This window comes from Littorina saxatilis, linkage group LG12 (assembly GCF_037325665.1).
Source record: "Littorina saxatilis isolate snail1 linkage group LG12, US_GU_Lsax_2.0, whole genome shotgun sequence".
Taxonomy (NCBI): Eukaryota; Metazoa; Mollusca; class Gastropoda; order Littorinimorpha; family Littorinidae; genus Littorina; species Littorina saxatilis.
In genome coordinates, this window is record NC_090256.1 from 55,351,780 (window position 1) to 55,370,984 (window position 19,205).

Here is a 19,205-nt window from a genome sequence, read left to right on the forward strand (position 1 = left end):
ATCCATATTTACATCAATATGTTTATTCTCAATCCAATTAATCCATAATTTGGGTAATGCATTTATTGATGCCCAATAATCCAAACAAATATTTGCATTATTCTTTCCAATTTTTCAATTCTGGACCCAAAAGTCTTGCAGACATGTTAGAATACAGACCAGTTTTACTGACATAACTTGACACGGGGGAAAGGGGCGGGGATATACGCGGCATGATCATTATGTGCGGCTCCCTTGCCTGACAGAGAGAGAGAGAGAGAGAGGAGAGAGGGGGGAGAGGGGTTGGTGGTGGCAGAAAAGAAAAGTGTCTCCACTGGTGAATAATGCTAGCGCGGCCGTCGAAGATGAGACTGAATCTGATGTCACATGCCGAAGCAAGTGAAATCGCGGTTCGAGAGAGATTTTTCTTTCTTTTTAAAACACACTAGCACCCAAAGAAGAAGAAGAAGAAGAGGAAAATAAGGACGGATAAAACGGCATGATCTCAACTTGAATCAGTCTAGTTTTATCATGTTTTCGAAGACTTGCAGGGAGCAGTCCTTGCTTTTCGTTCACGAGGGAGAGCTCGTTATTTGCGAAGAAATCTCACACTTCTTTTGCCGCGGCGAGCCGAGAAAATGTTCCTTCTTTATCTTTGCTGTGCAGGGGTGGCCGCAAAACCCCTCCGCGGGGAGGTGTTTCCAGACACACCGTAGGTAGGGTGTATGCGCCTATTTCAGATTATTCGGCTTCGTCAGTTTTAGGACCCGTTCTTGGATTCTCTTCACGGCTTTTCTCTTTCTTTTCGGTTCCCTTTCTCGTCCGGCTTTGCTTTCCAATGCGCCTGCCGTGATATTTCAGATCATTCGGCTCCATTATTGTAGGACCCAATGCCTGTCTCGAATTCTTCCTTTTCTCTTTCTTTTCGGTTCCCTTTGTTTGCTCTCTATGCGCTGAACTGAGAATGTTGCATTAAAAATCGGGGTTTGGGGGTTGTTTTTTTAACCAGAAAACTGTGATTGACTTTCAATTTATTTTTTATTTTTTAAATGATGACAATTAGTGGTGTTATTGATCACACATTTATTTTCAAGAGACTGTGCAAAACTGTTGTTAACAGGCGGACTTCCAAAGCAGTTCCCTTCATCTATTCAGTTTTTTTCGAGCTATATAGGATGTCGTATGTTGTTTCAGTATTTGAAGAGCGGCGCGTACCACAGCATTACCTCCCTTAGCAGACACATGCGTGGTGCACCAAAATGGTTTCCTTTTCGTCAGCTACTTAGGAGCTGTTGATCGAATGCGAAGAACTGTTCATTCAAAAAAAGGTAAGGTGTGGCTTTTCGATTACGTTTATCGTTCTTAAGTTCATTATCAAAATAATATGATGATTAAGATCAAAGATACATGCAAAAGTGCCAGCACGGTAGCACATCGGCAACAGGGAAACTGAGCGAATGCATACATGTATACATGTGCATGTCACTATGTGCACAGGGGTCCTACTAATTGCCGTCCGGAGCCGTCCGGAGCCGTCCGGAACCGTCCGGAGCCGTCCGGAACCGTCCGGGGGCCGTCTGGAGCAGTCGGGGCCGTCCGGAGGCACACACTTTTATACATAATCTTCTTGTGTGTGTGTGTGTGTGTACATGGAAGTGGGTGTATAAGTGTGTGTGCATGCAGATCTTTCTCTCTCTATCGATCGGCACATACATTTATTCATAATCTTGTGTGAGTGTACATGCAAGTGTGTGTGGGTGTGGGTATAAGCATGCAGATCTTTCTCTCCGTCTCTCGATCCGCACACACATTTATTCATAATCTTCTTGTGTGAGTGTGTGTGTGTGTGTGTGTGTGTGTGTGTGTGTGTGTGTGTGTGTGTGTGTGTGTGTGTGTGAGTGAGTGAGTGTGTGCATGCAGATCTTCAGTTCTCTCTCTCTCTCTCTCTCTCTCTCTCTCTCTCTCTCTCTCTCTCTCTCTCTCTCTCTCTCTCTCTCTCTCGACCTCTCTCTCTCTCTCGACCTCTCTCTCTCAAACAAACAAATATGATTCTATTTATCCATTTATCACAAATTCTCAAATAATAATTATATATTTAATCTTATTGTGTGTGTGTGTGTGTGTGTGTGTGTGTGTGTGTGTGTGTGTGTGTGTGTGTGTGTGTGTTATGTGTCCGACTGACGTGCCCGTCTCTCTATCTCTCTCTCTTGCTCCTTTAGTTTAATGAACATCACGATATGTGCTCACTGAATGGTGAAATTGGGGTGTGGGGAGGTGCTCTCTCACTCTCAAACTCGAACAGACTGGATGGCGGGGCATCTCCTATGAGGGCCCCATCACGATCACGGGAAGGGACATTTTAGCTTTCACGATCACAGTTACCTTGATTTTTTCACGGATCACGGGCAAAATGTACGTTGAAAATAAAATAATGCCAATCACGATCACGAAAACAAATGACCATCACGATCACGAGACTTGATTTTTTTTGTCCGGAACCGTCCGGGGGCCGTCCGGAGGCACATACATTTATATATAATCTTCTTGTGTGAGTGAGTGTGTGTGTGTGTGTGTGTGTGTGTGTGTGTGTGTGTGTGTGTGTGTGTGTGTGTGTAAAAGTGTGTGCATACATCTCTCTCTCTCTCTCTCTCTCTCTCCTCTCTCTCTCTCTCTCTCTCTCTCTCTCTCTCTCTCTCTCTCTCTCTCTCTCTCTCTCTCAAACATCTACACCCAGCAGAGTTTCTAGAATCTGTTATGATACTACATTAGGACTTTTAAACCCAAGACACATTAAAACATCGATTTCATTCATTCATATTTATTAAGATAATCTTTGTAAAAAGATGAGAAAAACAAAACACGTAGGATAAACAATAAACACATAGTTACACATAAAAGTCTGACATTAAACAGAACTCACATAAAAGCGTACAGATATAAAACAGAACGATGATATAACAACATACACAAGAAGATTATGTATAAAAGTATGTGCCTCCGGACGGCCCCGACTGCTCCGGACGGCCCCCGGACGGTTCCGGACGGCTCCGGACGGTTCCGGACGGCAATTAATCTTCTTGTGTGAGTGTGTGTGTGTGTGTGTGTGTGTGTGTGTGTGTGTGTGTGTAAAAGTGTAAGTGTGTGTGCATACATCTCTCTCTCTCTCTCTCTCTCTCTCTCTCTCTCTCTCTCTCTCTCTCTCTCTCTCTCTCTCTCTCTCTCTCTCTCTCTCTCTCTCTTTCTCAAACATCTACACCCAGCAGAGTTTCTAGAATCTGTTATGATACTACATTAGGACTTTTAAACCCAAGACACATTAAAACATCGATTTCATTCATTCATATTTATTAAGATAATCTTTGTAAAAAGATGAGAAAAACAAAACACGTAGGATAAACAATAAATACATAGTTACACATAAACGTCTGACATTAAACAGAACTCACATAAAAGCGTACAGATATAAAACAGAACGATGATATAACAACATACACAAGAAGATTATGTATAAAAGTATGTGCCTCCGGACGGCCCCGACTGCTCCGGACGGCCCCCGGACGGTTCCGGACGGCTCCGGACGGTTCCGGACGGCTCCGGACGGTTCCGGACGGCTCCGGACGGCAATTAGTAGGACCGGTGCACAGTGCAGTGTCACAAGTGTGTTGCGTTGGATGAGCAGTACACTTTCAAGCTTAACTTCATCCTCTCCCAGTAAGTACCAGGAAAAGAGGGTAGGGGGCACATCTTTCAGCCCCATTGTTAAATTGTCACTACATCTAAAGTCAGCTGCAATATGTTCTTTACATTTTGTCAAGTTTTGACTAAATGTTTTAACGTAGAGGGGGGAATCGAGACGAGGGTCGTGGTGTATGTGTGTGTGCGTGCGTGTAGAGCGATTCAGACCAAACTACTGGACCGATCTTTATGAAATTTGACATGAGAGTTCCTGGGTATGATATCCTCAGACGTTTTTTTCATTTTTTTGATAAATGTCTTTGATGACGTCATATCCGGCTTTTCGTGAAAGTTGAGGCGGCACTGTCACGCCCTCATTTTTCAACCAAATTGGTTGAAATTTTGGTCAAGTAATCTTCGACGAAGCCCGGACTTCGGTATTGCATTTCAGCTTGGTGGCTTAAAAATTAATTAATGACTTTGGTCATTAAAAATCTGAAAATTGTAAAAAAAATATTTTTTTTATAAAACGATCCAAATGTACGTTCATCTTATTCTCCATCATTTGCTGATTCCAAAAACATATAAATATGTTATATTTGGATTAACAACAAGCTCTGAAAATTAAATATATAAAAATTATAATAACATTATTTTTTTTCGAAATCAATTTAAAAACACTTTCATCTTATTCCTTGTCGGTTCCTGATTCCAAAAACATATAGATATGATATGTTTGGATTAAAAACACGCTCAAAAAGTTAAAACGAAGAGAGGTACAGAAAAGCGTGCTATCCTTCTCAGCGCAACGAATACCCCGCTCTTCTTGTCAATTCCACTGGCACTGCCTTTGCCACGGGCGGTGGAGTGATGATGCTACGAGTATACGGTCTTGCTGCGTTGCGTTGCGTTCAGTTTCATTCTGTGAGTTCGACAGCTACTTGACTAAATGTTGTATTTTCGCCTTACGCGACTTGTTTTACATTTAGTCAAGTTATGACTAAATGTTTTAACATCGAGGGGGGAATCGAGACGAGGGTCGTGGTGTATGTGTGCGTGCACGTAGAGCGATTCAGACTAAACTACTGGACCGATCTTTATGAAATTTGACATGAGAGTTCCTGGGTATGATATCCTCAGACGTTTTTTTCATTTTTTGATAAATGTCTTTGATGACGTCATATCCGGCTTTTCGTGAAAGTTGAGGCGGCACTGTCACGCCCTCATTTTTCAACCAAATTGGTTGAAATTTTGGTCAAGTAATGTTCGACGAAGCCCGGACTTCGGTATTGCATTTCAGCGTGGTGGCTTAAAAATTAATTAATGACTTTGGTCATTAAAAATCTGAAAATTGTAAAAAAAAAAAAATTTTATAAAACGATCCAAATTTACGTTCATCTTATTCTCCATCATTTGCTGATTCCAAAAACATATAAATATGTTATATTTGGATTAACAACAAGCTCTGAAAATTAAATATATAAAAATTATTATCAAAATTAAATTTTCCAAATCAATTTAAAAACACTTTCATCATATTCCTTGTCGGTTCCTGATTCCAAAAACATATAGATATGATATGTTTGGATTAAAAACACGCTCAGAAAGTTAAAACGAAGAGAGGTACAGAAAAGCGTGCTATCCTTCCCAGCGCAACTACTACCCCGCTCTTCTTGTCAATTTCACTGCCTATGCCGTGAGCGGTGGACTGACGATGCTACGAGTATACGGTCTTGCTGCGTTGCATTGCGTTCAGTTTCATTCTGTGAGTTCGACAGCTACTTGACTAAATGTTGTATTTTCGCCTTACGCGACTTGTTACATTTAGTCAAGTTTTGACTAAATGTTTTAACGTAGAGGGGGGAATCGAGACGAGGGTCGTGGTGTATGTGTGTCTGTGTGTCTGTGTGTGTGTGTAGAGCGATTCAGACTAAACTACTGGACCGATCTTTATGAAATTTGACATGAGAGTTCCTGGGTATGAAATCCCCAGACATTTTTTTCATTTTTTCGATAAATGTCTTTTATGACGTCATATCCGGCTTTTCGTGAAAGTTGAGGCGGCACTGTCACGCTCTCATTTTTCAACCAAATTGGTTGAAATTTTGGTCAAGTAATCTTCGACGAAGCCCGGACTTCGGTATTGCATTTCAGCTTGGTGGCTTAAAAATTAATTAATGACTTTGGTCATTAAAAATCTGAAAATTGTAAAAAAAATATTTTTTTATAAAACGATCCAAATTTACGTTCATCTTATTCCCCATCATTTTCTGATTCCAAAAACATATACATATGTTATATTTGGATTAAAAACAAGCTCTGAAAATTAAAAATATAAAAATTATTATCAAAATTAAATTGTCCAAATCAATTTAAAAACACTTTCATCTTATTCCTTGTCGGTTCCTGATTCCAAAAACATATAGATATGATATGTTTGGATTAAAAACACGCTCAGAAAGTTAAAACGAAGAGTGGTACAGAAAAGCGTGCTATCCTTCTCAGCGCAAGTACTACCCCGCTCTTCTTGTCAATTTCACTGCCTTTGCCGTGCGCGGTGGACTGACGATGCTACGAGTATACGGTCTTGCTGCGTTGCATTGCGTTCAGTTTCATTCTGTGAGTTCGACAGCTACTTGACTAAATGTTGTATTTTCGCCTTACGCGACTTGTTTTACTTTTAGGCTCTCCCTACCTGGTGAATCGCTATCCAGGTTTCCCAATTGCTTCGTTTCCGGCCGATTTATGTGGAGCACGTGATGCGCACAAAAAATATTGGCAGTCTAGAAGTGTCGTCTGCGCAATGATCACGGCGGCGCCCGCGGCTTTCTTGACCACCAAGGACGACCGCGCACGTTGTGAGACGTCATTCGTTAGACCTCAATACACCATTGTGCTGGCATATACTATTACTATGGACTGCCATAGAGTGCGATACAAAGGTAACAGTGAATTGACCATGACTGCTGATGAAAAGCTTCAGCGCACGAGGATTCCTTGGTCTGTCCTTAAAAAGAAAACAAAAGAGGGATACAGCTGCATGTTCGATGGTCGCAAGAACTTGAAGAAGAACATGTCATCTATGCACACATGTACCAATAATTTCAACACTGAAGCTTGACGATGTACCAAACAGTTTAGACGCTGAAGCATGCACGCTGCCTTGGAATGTTTTACCAATGCAGAAAGGGTCTAAGTTGGCCAAAAGTGGGTGCATTCCCTGTAGGCGTTTTTCTTCTATACAGGGAATGCATCCGGGTGAATTTCCATTTGCTGATTTAGGAAAGTTCGATACCGCTTGATCTCACACCAAGCGCGTGACTCGGTCAGCATTGCTTCCCTTCATAAACATCCAAAATGCGGTGTTTATGTTTTTGTTTTCAATGAACCTCCATTTTAACTTATTTAAGACTGATAGTGATACCTCCAGACTTTTGAAGACCTGATTTCATCAGATTTGTTGGAGTTCTGAGAAGGGGGTTCTACTGTGCACATAAATATTTGTGTCATGGGTATTCAGTTGAAAACTATCAATATTTCTCTTTCTGTCCAAAGGGAAAGGAAATAAACAGAGTTGAAGGTAGTACCGTTTAACGGCTAGAAGGACAAAATGGCAGCAGTGGCAGAAGAGCCCATGCCTTCACTGCAAGGGGCAGCAGATGGCACAGAAACAGCAGAGAAGTCTTGTGGTCTTCAAGATGATGAAGCCAAGCCCTCAGCACCCACCAGACGTCCAGGGGTGGCTGCAATCAAAGCAGAGTAAGTTGGAACTAAAGATTTTTGTAAAGAAAAACTAAAGAGAAAGGTAAGTTTATGGAAGGATTACATATATGTACTTGAGAGAGAAAAAAATGTGTACAGGATTGTTGACCTGTGGTCCTTGTACTGTAGTGGGCAGACGTAGAGATAATAATGAGACTATCAAAAGAATAAACTCAGTAAATCAGTAATCGTTACAATCTGTTATCTCCTCAATATTGTGATGGCGGGAGTGGTGTTTATTTTTTTTCATTTAAATGCATCTTTCCGTGACTTTCTTCTCATGAAAATTGTGCGTAGAACAGATTAAAGCATCACCCAAAGAGTCAAGAAGTATTTAACAATGTCAGTATTGTTCGTATTTCTCCACAGATACTTGCCTTTTGCTCTTTAGAACTTCAAGCTTTTATTATTATTCTTGTTTCTCACTGGCTAGTGACAGGTAGACACACATATTTGCACGTGAATGTCATCCTATTTAATGGAGAACAAAGAAACGTTCACATGAAAAGCGTTTTTTAATTGATTTGAGTGGGCTTTTTTTTTTAAAGTAGTTTCTTTTATCTATTCATTTATTTTTGTTCAGATTCCTAGTGTCAAATCACACACCTCGGCTTGCCTCGGCGTACCTGTCCAGTGACAGCAAGAGCAAGATGCAGCTTAGCGAAGCCGAATCAAATCCCGCGGGGGCCGAGGCAGGTGTTAAACGAACAGCAGAGGATTCAGACAAGATTTCCAGTGGTGCCGACAACACCCAGCACCCAAACAAGAAAATCAAACTGAAAGGTCGCAACAAGCAGCGGCCCGTGACCTTCAAAGCGAATGACTCGCAGAAAGTTTGTCCAGCTGTCTTAGCGGAGCAAGAGTGTAGGTTCGGGGAGAAATGCAAATTCTGTCACGACGTGGCTACATTCATGAAGGACAAACCTGAAGACATAGGCCCTGAATGCTACAACTTCAAGACGTTTGGCAGGTGTCCGTACGGTCTTGCCTGTCGCTTTGCACAGCAGCACATCGATTCTGGCTTCAAGAACATCACAGATCAAGAACTGTTTGACAAAATGGCAGCCCAGCCTCCAGTTAAGAACACGCTCACCAAAGATCTGCAGCATTTACTGTGGAAAAAGAAATATGACTTTTCAAAGGCTAACAAAATTGTAGATGGTTACTATGATGAACTTCGAAAACGTCAGAATGGCGAGGAAACTAAACCATCTTCTGCTGGCGAAAAAGTGCCTTCCAGTTCAAGTGAAACTGCACATCCTGTTGACTGTGATGTTGATGAAGAGAACGTCCGTCTACGCCCAGCAGAGAAGAAGATTGTAAGTTCTAAGCAGCTAAGTGTTTAGCAGTTTACGTTTCAACAGTACTAAATACATGCGCCTTTTACTGGAGAATGAGACTATCATACGGTCAAGTTAAACCACTGTGAATTGGCTAAAAGTTACATACTGTAAAATGTTGCCTGAAATTGCTGGTATGGGCAGTAGCATTGAAAATGAACTCTGTGACAGAACATTTTTAGCGATGGAAATATACATATTCTTTTAGGCAGGTCTTTGACTATGATGTTTCTTTTTTTGCAGATTGACTTCTCAAACAAGTTGTACCTGGCACCACTGACTACAGTAAGTTAACAATGGGATTAACATCAGAGTCATTACCTTGGAACACATGATTTGTTCATGCTTAAAGAAAGGGTGTGGAAAGTTGACAGAATGCAGATTATATTTTTTGTGTTAAAGTTGGGCTACCTGGTTTGAAGCTCAAAGGTTGAAGAATTTTAAGGAAATCTATTGCCCTCCTATGTCTGTTTTAGCAGGGAATAGATTCTACCAGTGTTATAATTCAAGCAAATGTTCAAAGTGAAACATTTCTGCAAATGTAATTATGTGTTAAAAAAGGGTACATTTTAGAGCTTGGCACCTATAAAAGGGTTTTGCCATGTGCTGGTTATTGTATGGTGTTTGCGTCGGAAAGGTAACGACTAACAATCACAACATTTGATGCAGGTGGGAAACTTGCCGTTCCGACGTCTGTGCAAGAGTTTTGGAGCGGACGTGACGTGTGGAGAGATGGCCATGGCAACCAACCTGTTGCAGGGACAGCAGAGTGAGTGGGCCTTGCTCAAACGGCACCACACCGAGGACATCTTTGGCGTGCAGGTCCGTCTAGGCTATAGTTACATGGCATACAATGGAACCCTCCTTGTAGAACCTCAGAAAATCTTTAAACTAAATTAAGTCTTAAAAAGGAGGGAGTCTTCAAATGGGGGTAAATATACAGAGGTTATGAACAAGAAATTCATATAAGTAAGGTTTTAGGGGGGGGGGGGGGGATCTAAAATAAAGTAATGGGTCTTAAAATAGGGGTTCAACTGGATCACTGTTTGCCATCAGGATAGTTTATTGTGTTGCAAACTGGCAGTCATCCAGTCATTTGACTAGAATCTTACTTTCCTTGTACGGTACTTTCTACTGTTTTATTTATTATACTGGATGGTCACCCTGTCCCTAGAGGTTGTTTTTTTTGGGGGGGGGGGGGGAGTGGTGATTTTGGAGGGCTACCTCCTGTTTTATTAATTATACTGGTTCCTGGCTCTTGTTGTTCATCTCAGATTCAGCAAATTCTCAATAGATTTTGCATGTTTGTGGAAGAGAGTGAGAGAGAGCAAGCAAGCAAGCATGTGTGCATATTAGTTCAACTTGCGCATTCTTAAAACCTGTGCACATCAAAGGTCTGTAAGTGACTTAAATGTCTCCAGCGACTCTTTTGTATGTTTTTTTTCTTTCTTTTTTGCACTGAATAAAATATGGTTAAAGCAAAGGCCTGTAATGTGATACCATGAATGTGACAGATCTGTGGGGCGTTCCCGGACTCCTTGACCAAGTGTGCCCAGCTGCTGCAGGAGCAGACCAGCATGGACTTCCTCGACATCAACTGTGGCTGCCCCATCGACCTCTTCTTCAAAAAGGTAACCTCTGCTTCTTAGCTGATTGCATTGATAACTTCGAAGAAAGAGTTTAATTTGGGGGGAGGGGAATACTGATTGAAGTAAGAAAAAAGGAAATCAATTTTCGACTCACCTGAGTAATCCTTTATAACATGGAGGCTCTAACTTAATTTAAGTTTTGTCACTTTAAAATGTACAGTTGGTCACAAAGTTGAGTAGTTTCAGGGAGACGGGTGTGCACTGATGAGCAAGGTAACCAAGTTTGAGAACATTGTGATTATAACTTACTTTAATGGCTTTGTGAGAGTCAAAAAAAGTATGGTCAGCCCTCGGTCTTAAAGTTTCTGGTTTCATGGAGACAGCTGCGTGTTGGCAGTTAAGGCATCCACGTTTAAAAACTCTGAGATTCTTACTTACTTTAAAAGATCCATCAGTGTAAAATGCATGGCTGTTCACAAAGCTGTGTGATTTCAGGGAGAAGGTTGTGCGCTGATGGGCAAGGCAACCAAGTTTGAGAACATCGTGGGCTGCATGAACTCTGTGTTGGACGTGCCACTGACCGTCAAGATGAGGACCGGCATATCTGACAACAAGAACATCGCCCACAATCTCATCCCCAGGCTGCGCAATGCTGGTGTCTCCCTCGTCACGGTATGGTTCGGGACTTTTGTCAAGTCAAAAGTAAAATGTGTTGTGTTGGTATAGCTTGATTTTGAAGAAGACAACAAAACAAGCCTGGTCTTAACTATTTCCTTCAATGGCAGGATATTGCAGTTACGCTTGTGTCAGCAATAGCCAACTTGCACAATGGCCGGCTTGAATAGCTCTCCGGTGCGAAAGGTAAGGAAGGTTCACTTCCCTGCGGGCAAACGTTTTGCTCTCACAAGCGCTGGTGTTCTCTGGCTTGTGTTAAAAAAAAAAATTTAAACCTCGATCGCCTTTCCTTTGTGCATGGGCCATGCTTGGGTACTTTGAACGAACTTTAGGATTATTCTCGCGGCTATCATTGCTGCAGCACACTGTTCACATTGAAAATTCACAATTGTCAAGGCGAAGTGTCCGCATTGAAACGCAACCTCTCACAGAGCTATCCAGACATGCCCGCATTTTGCAGCAAATCTCGCAAGTTAACGCAGATTTATTGCGCGATTTGGCGGCGCAGGCCGATAGGGCAAGTCGCCTATTGGTGCTGCCAACAATGAAATGAAAGTCTACCAGTTATCATGAAGAAGAGAGTCATCTGATTTTTGACTCACATGCGTAGCAAAAGTGAGTCTATGTACTCACCCGAGTCGTCCGTCCGTCCGTCCGTCCGGACGTCCGTCCGGAAAACTTTAACGTTGGATATTTCTTGGACACTATTCAGTCTATCAGTACCAAATTTGGCAAGATGGTGTATGATGACAAGGCCCCCAAAAACATACATAGCATCTTGACCTTGCTTCAAGGTCAAGGTCGCAGGGGCCATAAATGTTGCCTAAAAAACAGCTATTTTTCACATTTTTCCCATTTTCTCTGAAGTTTTTGAGATTGAATACCTCACCTATATATGATATATAGGGCAAAGTAAGCCCCATCTTTTGATACCAGTTTGGTTTACCTTGCTTCAAGGTCAAGGTCACAGGAGCTCTTCAAAGTTGGATTGTATACATATTTTGAAGTGACCTTGACCCTGAACTATTGAAGATAACTGTTTCAAACTTAAAAATTATGTGGGGCACATGTTATGCTTTCATCATGAGACACATTTGGTCACATATGATCAAGGTCAAGGTCACTTTGACCCTTATGAAATGTGACCAAAATAAGGTAGTGAACCACTAAAAGTGACCATATCTCATGGTAGAAAGAGCCAATAAGCACCATTGTACTTCCTATGTCTTGAATTAACAGCTTTGTGTTGCATGACCTTGGATGACCTTGACCTTGGGTCAAGGTCACATGTATTTTGGTAGGAAAAATGTGTAAAGCATGTGAGTCGTATGGGCTTTGCCCTTCTTGTTATATAAGCTGAGAAGGACTAGCTTGACTAATGGGCAGGTTTTGTTTTGCTTGTGAAGGGAAATCAATTATTAGATATAAAGTTATATTGTATGAAAAATTGTACACTATGCTAAACACTTATTGTGTTACCTGAACAAACAAACAAAACATACAACATTAATACAAGAGTATAACAATAGCAAAAGTGTTAATAAAGGAAAAAGCATGTGAAGGCACTGATGGGTGATGTTGTTTCAGTTACACGGTCGTTCCCGAGAGCAGCGCTACACTCGCAGTGCTGACTGGGACTACATCAAGACCTGTGCACAGGCAGCTGCACCCATGCCACTCTTTGGTGCTTAGCTTTTGACACTAACGTTTCACTTGCATGTACAGTGGAACCCCCCAATTTCACACTCCCTCCCTTTTAAGACCCTCTTTTCTCAGATTTTCTGTTCATAACCTCTGTAAATTTACCCCCCGTTTTTAATTTCACTCCTTTTTAAGTCGTGATTTTTGGAGGTCTTAAATGGGGGGTTCCACTGTGTTTGAAGACCCTGCGCTCCCACATGGGGAATAACTACATTTCTTCTCCTAAGTCTCCATGAGCATCTACTGCAAGCAGGCTCTCTTTATTAAGTAATATTTAATAGTAAAACTGAGCTTTTCAATGTCGGCAGAAAGTGCCATAGCTGAAGCTGTATTCTTTACTTGGCGGTTTGCTTATGCCTTTCACTGTTGAATGTGGGCAGAAAAAAGTTAAAGGAGTATTGTATGTCTGAATGTCAGCATGTGCAATGTAAAATAAATGTTTCTTGCCTAGGTGTGACAAGAGCTGTTGTGTGTTCGGTTGATTTCAAGATGCTGTGCGTGTTACAGGTAATGGCGACATTCTGTCGTTTGAGGATGCCAACCTGCACAAGGAGGCCAGTGGTGTCAGCGGTCTCATGATAGCCAGGTATGTCTATACACTGTGTCGAGAGAATATTGTGACATATCCTGCCCTTTGGGGTGATATGTTGTTTTGAAACCAGGTTGTACAAGCTTGCGTTTGTTTTAAGTTTTTAAGCACATGTACACAGGCGTATGCAGGCATGAAGGGTCACACAAAAACTGTCTTTCTGTGTTGTTGTTGAAGTTGATTACCCTTTGCCAGGCCTCATGAATTAATGTTTTTCTTTAATTATTATCCTCCATCCAAGGCAACCACGGCACAACTTTATAAAGGGTTACTTTGTGTTTGTGCCAGTTCTCACAAGTCATTTTGTTTGTTTTTCAGCCTGTGGTTTGATTGCTTCTGTGTGTTTCAATCTGTGTTATGAAAGCTCTGTTTGTTTCATCCTGTGCATTTAGAAAATGTCTTCCTTTTAGTTTGTACACTAACAGTTTGTGTTTTAGCAAATGATTGGACAGCTTTCATTGACAACCTCCTCCGTTTCAGTTTGTTGACAGTCTCGGCTTGAGTTCTCACTTTGATGATATCTGTTTCAACATGCACACAGTATGCGCTTGTGTCAGCGTGAGATTTTGACAGCATTTGTACAACATGTTTCAACATACATGTATTTGTTGACAGCTTCCATTATTTTTCACCCAGTGTTTTGACATGGTGTGTTTTTCAGGGGAGCGCTGATCAAGCCGTGGATCTTTACGGAGATCAAAGAGCAGCGTCACTGGGACATCTCATCCAGTGAGCGTTTGGACATGCTGCGCAGCTTCTGCAACTACGGCCTGGTGCACTGGGGCTCCGACACTAAGGGCGTGGAGAACACTCGGCGCTTCCTCCTTGAGTGGCTCTCCTTCCTCTGCAGGTGAGGGTCAATGTGCAGTGTGTGTGTGTGTTTGTGGGGTCTGTTTGGCTCTTCATCTGTGAACGTGATGTTTCTTTGTGTGGGTGTGTGTGCATTTGTGTGGGTGTGAATTTGAGAGCTGTTGCAAATACAATGGAACACCCCTTTTAAGATTCCTTCCCTGTTTTTTTTACCTTGTTTCCTCAGATTTTCTGTTCAGTATCTGTAAATTTACCCCCCTTTTTTTAAGACTTCTGCCTTTTAAAGACCTGATTATTTCAGTAGTTCCAAAAAGGGGGGTTTTACTGTTCAGCAGTAACTGCATTGCGAGGCCCCTCTGATGAAAGGACACCTCCCGATACAACCGTTGTCCTGTTCTCTATTACAGACTTAAAAGTATTTGTGTGCTAGTTGTGAAAGGGCACCTGCAATGAATGGATGATTTGGCTGGCCCCTGCACTGTCCTCCCTTGTGTGAAAAATAAGCAATGAATTTGACTGTAATACTGCACAGAGTTATGTTAAAGGTGGTCGTCTATATTTTTGCTTTTTTTCAATAATCTTATGGTTAGATTTCGCTAAAAAGTTATGTCAGATGATGAATGAACCATGGGGAAAAAAGTTATAGAAAAAAAAAGATATGTAAAAAAAGATTTTATTTTTGGGTAGCGTGACTCACGCTTCCAATATTTTGTTTTCTGTTTGCTGAGAACTTGTGCTTTGCCTAAAAATACTGACCAATCAAATTCATGTCACTATGCTTATAGCCACGCCCAAACAAGTGCAGCAACAGTTTGACACTGGAGTGCTGTCCACGCTTTTTTTTAAACGCACGAAATGCACAGGATTTGAGAGGAGTTTTGCGCTTGGCATTTTCCAAATAAGGATATCCTACTATGAGTACTACGCTGGAATACTACAATGAATTTTCAAACGGCTACACTGGCTTCGTCTTTCCTGATCGAAAGGGAGTGTATTGTTGATAATTGTAGATAATAGACTCTGCATTTTAATGGTCAAATGGCGATTTCGGTATAAAAATGTAGACAAGGACCTTTAAATGATGGTTAATACAGATGAGCCACATTCTTTCTGTCTACCTTTGCGAGTTGGACTTCTTGACAAAAAATGGTTTGTTTTTGATTTATCAACAGGTATATTCCAGTGGGTGTGTTGGAGCACCCACCACAGAGAATCAATGACAGACCACCCCACTACCAAGGTCGCAATGACCTAGAGACCTTGATGGCGAGTCAGAACTGTGGTGACTGGATCAAGATCAGGTAAACAGCTACTTTGCTAGGTTATGTGGTTGCTTGTCATGTTAAAATGCAAAAACAGATAGAATGCTCATGTTCCAAAATAAAAAAGGTTAGTTATTGGTCTGGAAACACATACCGTAAAAGTCGACCTATAAGCCGCGACTTTTTTTTCCTAAATGGACCCCTGCGGCTTATAAGGCGGTGCGGCTTATGAATGACTTTTTCTGAATCAGTGGCGTGTATCCGACTTCGCTCAGTGACCTAGTTTCCGGAAGTTGGATCGCCGCTGTGTAATGGCCTTGAATCAGCTGTGTTTACCTCAATTCACTCACTCACCTTCTTTCCGGAAGTTTGAAGCATGACAATAACTCACACAGTAATGGGTTGGCATACACCGGTTTTGATCGATCACTTCGCATTGCTACTACAGAGAACAGCAACACGCACATCTCCTAAAACAAAGCAACATACAACTGACCACGATGCCGAAAACACGGAGGCAGGCCTATGATGCAGCCTACAAACTTGCAGCCATAGACTTGGCTGTTGAAAAAGGCAATCGCGCTGCTGCTCAACAAATCGGCGTCAATGAAAGCATGATTAGGCGTTGGCGAAAGCAACGAGGCGAACTTGTGAAATGCAAGAAATCCACAAAAGCATTCCGTGGTTGCAAGGCACGCTGGCCACAATTAGAAAACGAAATGGAGGACTGGGTCAACACACAACGTGCGGATGGTCGCGGTGTTTCAACTGTTCAGCTTCGTCTGAAAGCACGCACCATTGCAACACGTCTGAAGATAGACGACTTCAAAGGCGGTCAATCTTGGTGTTGCCGATTTTTGAGGCGCAAAGGTCTGTCACTGCGTGCACGTACAACTTTGTGCCAACAGCTGCCGCCAGACTTCCAGGAGAAAATGATGTCATTTCGAAACTACGCACAAGAGCAGGTAGCTGAGAATCTGATTGGCCCACAGAACATCATAAATATGGATGAGGTTCCGTTGACCTTTGACCTTCCATTGACACGCACAGTAAACAAAAAGGGCGAGTCTTCTGTGGCACTGAAAACAACGGGACATGAAAAAACACACTTCACCTGTGTTTTGTCGTGCACGGCTTCGGGTGAAAAGCTTCCGCCGATGGTGATTTTCAAGCGAATCACAATGCCGAAAGAAAAGTTTCCGAGGGGGATCGTCGTGCAGGTTAACAAGAAGGGGTGGATGGATGAGAAGATGATGGACACCTGGCTGACAGAATGCTATGGGAAAAGGCCAGGGGGTTTCTTCCGTCGCACTAAAGCTCTGTTAGTCATGGACAGCATGCGTGCACACATCACTGAGAAGGTCAAAAAGTCAGTCACTGCCACCAACTCCATCATCGCTATCATCCCGGGTGGCACAACAAAGTACCTGCAACCCCTCGATATCAGTGTGAACCGGCCCTTCAAAGTGGTGATGAGGGATGAGTGGGAGAGGTGGATGGTGGATGGCGAGAAATCATTCACAAAGACTGGCCGCATGCGTAGAGCAACCTTTGCAGATGTGTGCCAGTGGGTCCTGAAAGCTTGGGATGCTGTCAAAAAGTCAACGATCATCAACGGCTTCAGAAAGGCTGAGATCATCACTGGAGCAGACGACGCGACAGCCACTGACAGTGGGGCCGAGAGTGACACTTCCGGTGACTCTGTGCCAGAAGCCATTCTGAACTTGTTCATCTCCGACACTGAGGAGTCCGACTTCAGCGGATTTTCAGCATCAGATGTTGAGTGATTTACAGAACTAACTACAGGTGCTGTGTGCAGGACGAGAGGACAGTTTGATAGTCCAGAGTTCTGTGAATCACTCAACATCTGATGCTGAAAGTAAAGTGCAAAACTGACAAGTTAGCCGGTTCGTTTTTGTGTGTGTGTGTTTTTTTTTCGTTGACTTTCGATGTTTCTTGACTTGAACTTTGCTTCTAGGCGCGGCTTGTATGCCGGAGCGGCTTGTGTATGGATTTTTCTGAATTTTTTTTAAAAATCGGGGGGTGCGGCTTATACCCAGGTGCGTCTTATAGGTCGACTTTTACGGTACACAGATCGCCTCTCCTCTCTCTTTCTCTTTCTTATTGATGGAAGGTTAGCCTTTGGCTTTTGTACTGGACTTAATGCTAGGTCTTCCCTATGGCATTTGAATGCTTAATTCAGTTCAAACATAGTTCTAAGTTGGAATGCAGTGTTCAACCCCTAAAACTTTCCAGAATCAAGAGTAAACAACAAAATTGTTAGTTTATGGAACGTTTAATTGACATGAGAGTATTGTTTTCTAATTAAGAATTCCATAAACTTACCAATACCATTCTGCTTTTTGTTTGTTTTTATTCGTGGTCAACCCACTCATGGAGACTCCCTGCTGACGGATCATGTTTCATGTGTTTCAGTGAAATGTTGCTGGGGCCTGTTCCGCCTCAGTTCATTTTCCTCCCCAAGCACAAAGCCAATGCCTACCAGTGAGATGAGACATCGGTACAACAAGCATACTGTACACCCTGCTCTTATGCAAACATGTCATGCTTCGGTTCTGGTATAATAAAAGTGTATTCTTGTTACAAATTAGTTGTGTTTCAGCACTCAGCTTGAGCAATTATTTGTGATTTAATGTGAAATAAAAGTTGAAATTATGCAAGTTGTTAACCATATTACTTTTGAATCAGGTGAGCAAGGTCATCACCATATTTCTTTTCCATCAAGTGAGCTAATTCGAGTTATTTCTCACTTAATGCAAAAGTATCACACTAAATGTATGCAAATACTGAACAATGGTAATTTGACCAGGGTCTGAGAGTGTTGTTTTGTGTGAAAAATGAACTAACAATAAAATCCTAGAAATGAACCTGGTGGAGAGGTTTCTGTGTACAGTGTACATGTATTCTCTCAAATCACTTTCTTCACAATTTCATATAATTTGTCATTGTCTGTCTGTCTTGGTTGTGATTCTTTCTGTTCAACAGATACAAAGATATTGCGAAAATATAAATCTTTAATCAGTGCATCACTTTTCATCCAACAAAAATATAAATGTTCATTGAAACGTCAAAACACATTGCATGTTGCACATGTTTCAAATTTTTTTTTTATATGTTTCATTTAATATTATTGCTTTTTATATTTAAGTTGATACATGTACTCAACATGATTTTATCTTGAACAACAGACACCTGTGTGTGTGTTCAATCTCAAAGCAAACTTAAACAACCTAAAATTGTAAAAACCAAAATGATTTTTTTAAATTTTTTTTTTACCAATTTGACACCATTTGTTTCCCTTGTATTTTAAACACCAAAAGATGTCCAACTTCATGGCAAACCTGTAAACAACTAAAATTAAATTGGCCTTGCTCTTGTGGCCCTTCTTGCCCGGAACTCTCATGGTGACCTTGGTCTCAGTGTTCCTGTTCGATCCTTCCCTGAATAGTAGTTCTGCTGTCAGTCTTCAACGTGTGACGTTCTGGGGGGTCGACGGAGGGACATGGTGGCGGTCTGCTCTCTGGAGGGGACGCTCACTCTGTCTGGTTCCGCGACTAACAGTCAATGTCGTTAGTAGGGGGCATAGTAGGTAGTGGGCTGCGTCCATTAGCTCGGGACAGACCCACTACTGAACACCGTTGAAGTGACTAAGCAGAAGTGCAGTGTCATCTTCCGAGGGTAGCCTACCGCAGCGACCCGACATCCCCCCCTGGAGCGTCTGTAAAATCGACAAGTCTGGCAGCGGAACGAAATTCAGATGTGGATGGAGCAGTGAGTGCAGGGACGGGGCGGTCTGAGAGCA

The 19,205-nt window shown here is 42.0% G+C and overlaps 1 protein-coding gene across 1 annotated transcript; it reads left to right on the forward strand.

The window, feature by feature from the left end:
• Window positions 1–1,169: 1,169 nt before the first annotated feature.
• LOC138982306 (tRNA-dihydrouridine(47) synthase [NAD(P)(+)]-like) lies at window positions 1,170–18,270 on the forward strand. The gene is made up of 12 exons (XM_070355565.1): window positions 1,170–1,307; window positions 7,210–7,413; window positions 8,000–8,735; window positions 9,000–9,041; window positions 9,426–9,578; window positions 10,271–10,387; window positions 10,841–11,017; window positions 12,608–12,704; window positions 13,229–13,307; window positions 13,972–14,160; window positions 15,293–15,421; window positions 17,819–18,270. The coding sequence occupies exons 2-12, from the start codon at window positions 7,265–7,267 to the stop codon at window positions 17,889–17,891; spliced, it is 1,941 nt and encodes a 646-aa protein (XP_070211666.1). The 5' UTR covers window positions 1,170–1,307; window positions 7,210–7,264; the 3' UTR covers window positions 17,892–18,270.
• The last annotated feature ends 935 nt before the right edge of the window (window positions 18,271–19,205 follow it).

Coding starts and splice junctions, on each gene's coding strand:
- LOC138982306 (XM_070355565.1), top strand. CDS start 7,265: ATGGCAGCAGTGGCAGAAGAGCCCATGCCTTCACTGCAAGGGGCAGCA. Junction 11,018..12,607: donor CTGGTGTCTCCCTCGTCACG/GTATGGTTCGGG, acceptor ATGTTGTTTCAG/TTACACGGTCGTTCCCGAGA. Junction 13,308..13,971: donor AGCGGTCTCATGATAGCCAG/GTATGTCTATAC, acceptor TGTGTTTTTCAG/GGGAGCGCTGATCAAGCCGT.